This window comes from Octopus bimaculoides, chromosome 14 (genome assembly GCF_001194135.2).
Source record: "Octopus bimaculoides isolate UCB-OBI-ISO-001 chromosome 14, ASM119413v2, whole genome shotgun sequence".
Classification (NCBI taxonomy): domain Eukaryota; kingdom Metazoa; phylum Mollusca; class Cephalopoda; order Octopoda; family Octopodidae; genus Octopus; species Octopus bimaculoides.
In genome coordinates this window covers 30,165,684-30,173,278 of record NC_068994.1, presented here as the reverse complement: position 1 = coordinate 30,173,278, position 7,595 = coordinate 30,165,684, and the positions used below count along the sequence as shown (strand labels likewise).

The following is a 7,595-nucleotide window of genomic DNA, read 5'->3' as shown; positions in this document are numbered from 1 at the left end:
CAGCCCCCTCTTATTTACCATAGTCCTCCAGGCAATCACAGAGGAGTTCAAGACAGGTTGCCCCTGGGAGCTCCTCTATGCTGATGACCTTGCCCTAATTGCGGAGTCACTATCAGAACTAGAGGAGAAGTTTCAGGTGTGGAAGCAAGGTCTAGAATTGAAGGGCCTTAGAGTCAACCTAGCTAAAACCAAAATCCTAATAAGTAGGAAGGTAGATAAAACACAAACCCCTTCCTCGACATCCTCATTAAGAAATCTAACAACATAATAGAAACAGATATATACTATAAGCCCACGGACTCCAGCAATATCTACCATTCAACTCATGCCACCCCAGACACACCAGAATGAATGTCTCCTTCAACCTTGCAAAAAAGATATGTACTATAGTTTCTAATGTAAAAAATGCAAATGACCCAACTGTGGGATATGTATCAATTTAATTGAGGGATTAAAGTTCTCCTTCAAACAAGAACGTTTCACAGTGAAAAGCAGCTTGACATGTGCTTCGGAGAACCTGATATATGCTCTAACCTGCTCTGAGTGTCAAGAGTAATACATAGGCCAAACGAAAAACAGTTTACATCAAAGGATGGCTCCAAGCAGTGGGACTGAACCTGGAACCATGTTGTTGGTAAGGAAGGTACTTACCACACATCCACTCCTGTGCCTAGTGGTTGGCGTTAGGAAGGGCATCCAGCTGTAGAAACTCTGCCAAATTTAGATTGGAGCCTGGTGTTGCCATTCGGTTTCACCAGTCCTCAGTCAAATCGTCCAACCCATGCTAGCATGGAAAGCGGACGTTAAACGATGATGATGATATATGCTTACATATATGTTTTTATATGTGTGTATATGTGTATGTATATATACGTGTTTGTGTGTGTGTGTATATATATATATATATATATCATCATCATCATCATCGTCATTTAATCTTCATTTTCTATACTGGCATATGTAGGACACACACATATGCATGCCTGTACACACACACACACACACACACCAACATGTTTTATCTATGTTCTTGTTGTCAAAATGTCTAATGGAAATATGTAATGGTAATGTTGTAATATTTCAGTTGTCTTTTTTTATGGTTTTCAGGTCTGAAATGAAAGGAAGAACAAGTCTATGGATCCATCTGGTCACCTATGACAGTGTTTCAATCATCGCCACCCCCACCGTCTTTATTTCTCTGTCTTTTAAACAATCAATAAATAATGGTCCAAACTGCCTTGTCTATCTGAAGCTTCATCCAATACACCAACAACAACAACAATAGTTGCCATTAGTAACATGAAACTTGAAGAGCAACAACAACAACAGAGAGAATACATAACAGTAAATGTGATGCAACTACCACATAAGCAATACCGACAATAACCATTCCCACTATAACCAGTACATAATGTTAACAATATTGAACATCATTAACATGAACAAATACAAGCTATATCTAAACAATTATTGTTTAACCCCAGGGCAGTCCTGATCTGAGAAACCTATAATTACCTTCAATCAAAAATATTCCAACTGTAACCATCTCTCTTTCTTTTTTTTTGTTATGTATAAGGAAACCAAGATTCCATTATCCAAAGTGTCTTTTTCTAAGACAGAGTGTGATTTGTGAGAGATCTGGCTGCTATTTCAAGCAGGTTGAGTGACCTCATAGAGGATTCTTCATTGGCTTGATTTTCCAACTCTAGTAACAGCAGCAACAGAAACAACTTCAATTATGACAACTCTCTGGTGACTCAACAGCAACAAAAACCCCATCAAGAAAGCATTTATAGCAACAACAAATCTTAACAATTAATACAGCCGCATCATAAATAACATCAATAACTATATCATCTTCATTAGTAACAACATCATCATCATTATCATCAACAGCATCAAGGATGAATCAAGTTATCCAAGTATCGAATGAGGGTCTTCCCATTGTGTTGGTTGCCGATGCACTGACAAAGCTGGGGGCAGCATACTGTTGCAGTTTGTGTGCACAGACATTCAGCCAGTATGAGCTATTGGAGAAACACAGCAGCACCCACCACCCTGTGCAGCCAACGTTTCTGCTGCAACAGCAGCAGCAGCAGCAACAACAACAACAACAAGAGCAACAACCACAACATATTCTATTGCTGCAGCACCAACCAACCCAAGAAGAACAGCAACTGCAACAGCAACAACAGCAGCAACTGCAACAGCAGCAGCAGCAGCAGTTGTTGGAACAGCAACAGCAGCAGCAGTTGTTGGAACAACAACAACAACAAGAGCTTCAAATTCAACTTCAACAACAAAAGCAATCCGAAGAAGAGGAGGAGGAGCTACTACAACAAAAACAACAACAACAACACCAATTACAACTACAGCAACAACGACAACATCAACAAGTACTTCTGACAACAGTACTGCAGCAATCTCAGAGTGTAACTTCCAGTGATTCTCCAGCATCTGTTGTTATGACAAGAGATGAGGATAATAAGATCCCTGATAGCAGTTCTACAAAGTTTACGTGTAAAGTCTGTGGAAAGGAGTTTTCACAGAAGTTCCACCTGAAGGAACATGAAACAATTCATACAGGTGGACAACCTTATAGGTGCAACATATGTGGACACACATTCTCTAGAAGTAGTAATCTTGCCCGACACTTAAAAATCCATAACACATTAAAGACTCCCAACCGAGAAGACAGCTCCAGAACTGTTTCCTTAACAGACAGAAAGAACAGCAGCTGCTCTGATGCCAGTACTAACCACTGGATGGCAGCATACGAGCTCAATGGATCAAATCCATTTGATTGTAAAGACTGCTGGAAAGCTTTCACTCTGCATAAAGATGCAAGTGTGCATGAGCGGATACACAAGGCTCTAAAGCCATTTGATTGCAAAACGTGTGGTAAGTCTTTCAGCCAACGCTCACATTTAAAAGTGCACAACCAACGCATACACACTAGTGAGAAGCATTTGACTGAGAGTGCATCATCATCATCATCATCTTCAAGCATACTTGACAGGGACAATATTTTTCAGAATGATAAAATGAAGGAACTGATGAGTGAAATGAATCCTCTTGATTGTGATGTCTGCTGGAAAGCTTTCTCTCAGCGTTCACACACCAATTTACACAAGCAAATTCACAATGCAGTGCTTCCATTTGTCTGCAGTACATGCAGCAAGGCATTTTCAGCTAATAGTAAATTAAAACGACACAAACGAACACATCTTGGGGAAAAGTTATTTCAGTGTGACCTTTGCCAAAAGTCTTTTTCTCAGAGGTCACATTTGAAAGTACACAGTAAAATCCATTCTGGTGAGCGACCTTACAAATGTGAAAGGTGTGGTTATGCATTTGCCCGCAACGATCACTTGGAAAGGCATAAAAAAGCAAACAAAGGAGAACGCAAATTAAGCTGTGTTCCATTACAACAACAACAACAACAGCAAGAAAACACTGAAAATCTTCTCCAAGTGCAGCTAAAACAAGAAGTAGAAATAGACTCAGCTGCACAACAGATTCAAGAAAGTGCAGCTTCACAACCAACTGCTCAAGAGAGTGCAGCTTCACAACCAACTACTCTAGAGAGTGCAGCTTCACAACCATCTACTCAAGAGAGTGCAGCTCCACTACAAACTATTAATATTGTGAAAGCAGAAAATCTTCACTTATTTAACATCCAAGCTGCCCAACAACAAATACAACATCCTCAGACTGTCACCATAGCAACAGGTGTCCCCCTGAACCAGTCAACCTCAGCTCAACCACAGCAGATAAATCTCAATCTGGATACACAAGCAACACTTCCACATGCACAACTTGCTCAACATATGACGTTACCTGATTCTGATCTCTATACAATGGCAGCCCAGATCTTTCCATCAACTCAGGTTTTTCCCACAATTCAGATGTACCCAACAAATGCACAAGTGATTCCAACCATACAAATGCACCCTAGTGCAGCAGCACAGATTTTCACTACAACTCCAGTAATTACTTCAAATTCAGCACATGACCTTTGACATAACTTCATTTTTCCTTTATCATTTCAAAAATTACAATGAAAATAAAATTTTAAAAATTACAATTCATATTTAGTTTGTATATTTGTTTCTTTGTTATATCTTGTATACCTGCTTGTTCATATCTTCTCCTTTCCACTGTCAAATATGTGTGAGTGTCTAGGAGGCGCAAGCACTTTCACACACACATGGATACAGAAAACAGACTTATTTTCTGCCTACCAAATTCACTGACAAAGGCTTTTGTCAGCTCAAGACTATAGTAGAAAACACTCCTCAAGGCACTTTGCAGTGGGGCTAAACTCAAGGCCACATGGTTGGGGTTGGGAAGCATGTGTATATGTGTACAGCTCTCGAGAATATCTGCTTACCTCAGTGAATCTGAATTCAGGTGGAGCTGTATGTGTATGTATATATAAATACAACTGGGCCCTTCACTTATTTTCCTTTCTCAAAACACCAATCACCTCCCTGTATCTACATTTTTTATGCCAGATTTCTTAGTATCCAGAACCACTGCACTTGTTATCCATCCTTTATCCATTAATACTGTTCTCTCCGCCCATACTTTCATTGATCACCCCATCCCATCACACACTGGTCCACCAAATTTATCCTCCACCACCATACATCTCCCCCTCTTCATACTCTACACCTGCCCCTCTCCTCCCCATTCATTCTTACAACCTACCCAACAGCATGTCATCTCTCTTTTGTCCTATTTACGGTATCTTCATTTTGTCCTATTTCAGTATCATCATTTGTCCTATTTTACAGTATCATCATTTCTTTTCTACTGATCTGCTCTGCATCTCCTACTCCCCATTCACTCCCTGTCCCTTTGCCCCACTCATTCCTACCCACCTTGTACCTTGAAGGTCTATCTTGATGTCTTATCACCACTATGTTTTTTATCACTTTCCAGCTCCACTCAATCACTCTCACTCTCTCTCCTCAAATGTGAGTTGTCTTGCAGCTCCTCTTCTACAACAAACCTGTTCTGTTCTAACCCTTTACTCATCTCTACTCCTCATTTAGTACTGGTGCCATGCAAAAAGTACTCTGTACACTCAATAAAGCTTTTGGTTTTAGGAAGGGCATCTAACCATACAAACCATGCCAAAACTGAGACACTGGAGCAAGATATGGTCCTTCAGCCAATTGGTTCCTACCAAATTGTCCAACCCATAATTGAAATTATTATGATGATCAGTTTATATCAACATAATTTTATATCTGTTTTTCATTGATGGGTTTCACAACTATTCTTCATTCATTGCAGTTTATCATATAGTAAACACTGCTAGAAAGAAAAACACTCATCTGTGTTGTACTAAAAGGTCTTCAACAAGACGGAAGAATCCCTTCTACTTTGCCACAGATTTTCATACATTCTCTCTTATGGTGTGGGACCTCTTTTCATCAGTTGTTGAATGGAGAACCCAGTAGTAATAGTATTTCCTAACTGTATCACTCTTAGCTTGTAACACTGATACCCACCAGTATTGATGCTGTTTATGAAGGTCTCTGTATTTCGAGCCACAACAGAACAAGATGCTCTCATCCTAACCCACTAACTCTTCATTACCCTTCCATCCATGAGGTTACCACCATTAAATGAAATGGGGTTAAATGTTTTTCTCAACTGTGCTCTACCTTCTTTTACTATCATGCTTCTTTCAGTTTCTGTCTACCGAATCTACTTACAAGGCTCTGGTTGGCCCGAGGCTATAGTAGAGGAAAGTGCCATGCAGTGAGACTGAGCACAGAACTATGTGGTTGATAAGAAAACTTCTTACCACACAGCCACACCTGTGCCTATTGTTTATTTTATGAAATATTATTTTGCTGTTTTACAAGGATAGAATGAATTATACCAAAAAAAAACACAGATCACTTTCATCATCATCATTTAATGTCTTGTCCCTGTTAAATGTTGATGATGATGAATGAGAGTGATCTGATTTTTTAGGCATAATTCATTCTATCCTAGTAAAACAGCAAAATAATTTAATATTCAAATGGCAATTTCTGTCTGTCTGTTACCATCTTAGTACCTAAACCAGCAAACCAATATTCACAAAACTTTGCATATATGTTACACTAACATCCAGTTCAATAATAACCCAATTGGATTTCAATAAAAGTCTATAATGTGCCCACCAGGGGTGTTGGGAAAATTATATGATAAAATGAGAAGGTTGCAAAAAGTATTGGTCTAAGGGAAAGGTAGTTGCAGAGAGAGGGTGACTTATATCAGTGAAGGCAAGAACAACAGCGGCAATGGGTTGGTAACATTAATACAGCTGTCATATACAACGCTGCATACACACTTTCATAAATATATAGATACAACACACAGAAGGGTTGGTGTGAGGAATATGTCACTTTAAGGAGAGTGGATAGGTGGCTTTTCTGCTGTCCATCGCAAAGAAAAACACACATACATCTTTTGTACACCATTTTGTGATTACCTGTGTGTATGTTTGTAAATGTGTGTGTGTGTGTGTCGCATCATATAACTGTCTCTCTCCCTAGTTTTGTAGAATCTTCCCTGTTGCTGTCACATTGTGAAATTCTAAAACTGCATCAAAATTTTCAAATTTAGTATATTGAAATAATTTTCCATGTTAAATCCGATTTTGTTATTTGTTCCAGAAAAATTGCAGATAAATGTTACTGAGGTTTAAAGTTTAATCAATTTTACCTAACCAAAAAACAGGATTTGGAAGCTGGTATTTTCTGCATGATAGCTGTCTATCATGAAATGAAAGCAAAATCATTAAGAGGAGGAATTTTTAAACAAACGAAAGCAAAGCATTATGACAACCAAAGTTATAAGAACTTCTGAAGTTTTAATGAGTAAAGTCATGTGAAACAGTTAAACAGACATGTAAATAATTCAAAATGGAAAAAAATTCTCAACAATGTTTCTTGGTGAAAAATTGCTCAAATCTGTCCTGATCAAGAGGCCTATCTGTTGGGGAAGACTTGCTCTGACATGGAATAGATAATTTATATAAGACATTCTATTGTAAAAATTGCCTGGCAACGACAGGCTATTCGGCTAGTATTTCATAAAGTAAACAATAGGCACAGGTGTGGCTGTGTGGTAAGAAGTTTGCTTATCAACCACATAGTTCTGGGCTCAGTCCCATTGCATGGCACTTTCCTCTACTATAGCCTCAAGTCAACCAAAGCCTTGTGAGTGGATTCAGTAGACAGAAACTGAAAGAAACTCATACATATGTGTGTATGAGTATATGTTAGTCCTTCACCATCACTTGATGGCCAGTGTTGATGTGTTTACCTCTCTGTAACTTAGCAAAAAGGAATAAGTACTGGAGTCAATTCATTCAACTGGAATTCTTCTAGGTGGTGCCCCAGCATAGCTGCAGTCTAATGACTGAAACAAGTAAAAAGAAAAAAGGATCTGAGGAAACTAGTGACGGTCTGTGTCAGTAAAATTGTGGAGTAACTTGTGTTTCAGTTGGGAAGGCAGTACCCATGACCCTTTAGAAGGTTTCTGAGACTGGTGGAAAGGAGAAAGACCTGGACTTCCACAGAGTGAAC

The 7,595-nt window shown here is 38.9% G+C and overlaps 1 protein-coding gene across 2 annotated transcripts in view; it reads left to right on the top strand.

Moving 5' to 3' along the window:
- LOC106884344 (zinc finger protein 383) overlaps positions 1-4,081 on the top strand; it is a 37,595-nt gene extending 33,514 nt beyond the window's left edge. For both annotated transcript variants that reach the window (XM_052972809.1, XM_052972808.1), the window contains exon 2: positions 1,108-4,081. In XM_052972809.1, the coding sequence (XP_052828769.1) occupies positions 1,905-4,022 (2,118 nt within the window). In that variant the 5' untranslated portion in view covers positions 1,108-1,904 and the 3' untranslated portion in view covers positions 4,023-4,081. The remainder of the gene's footprint in view (positions 1-1,107) is intronic.
- Positions 4,082-7,595: the final 3,514 nt, after the last annotated feature.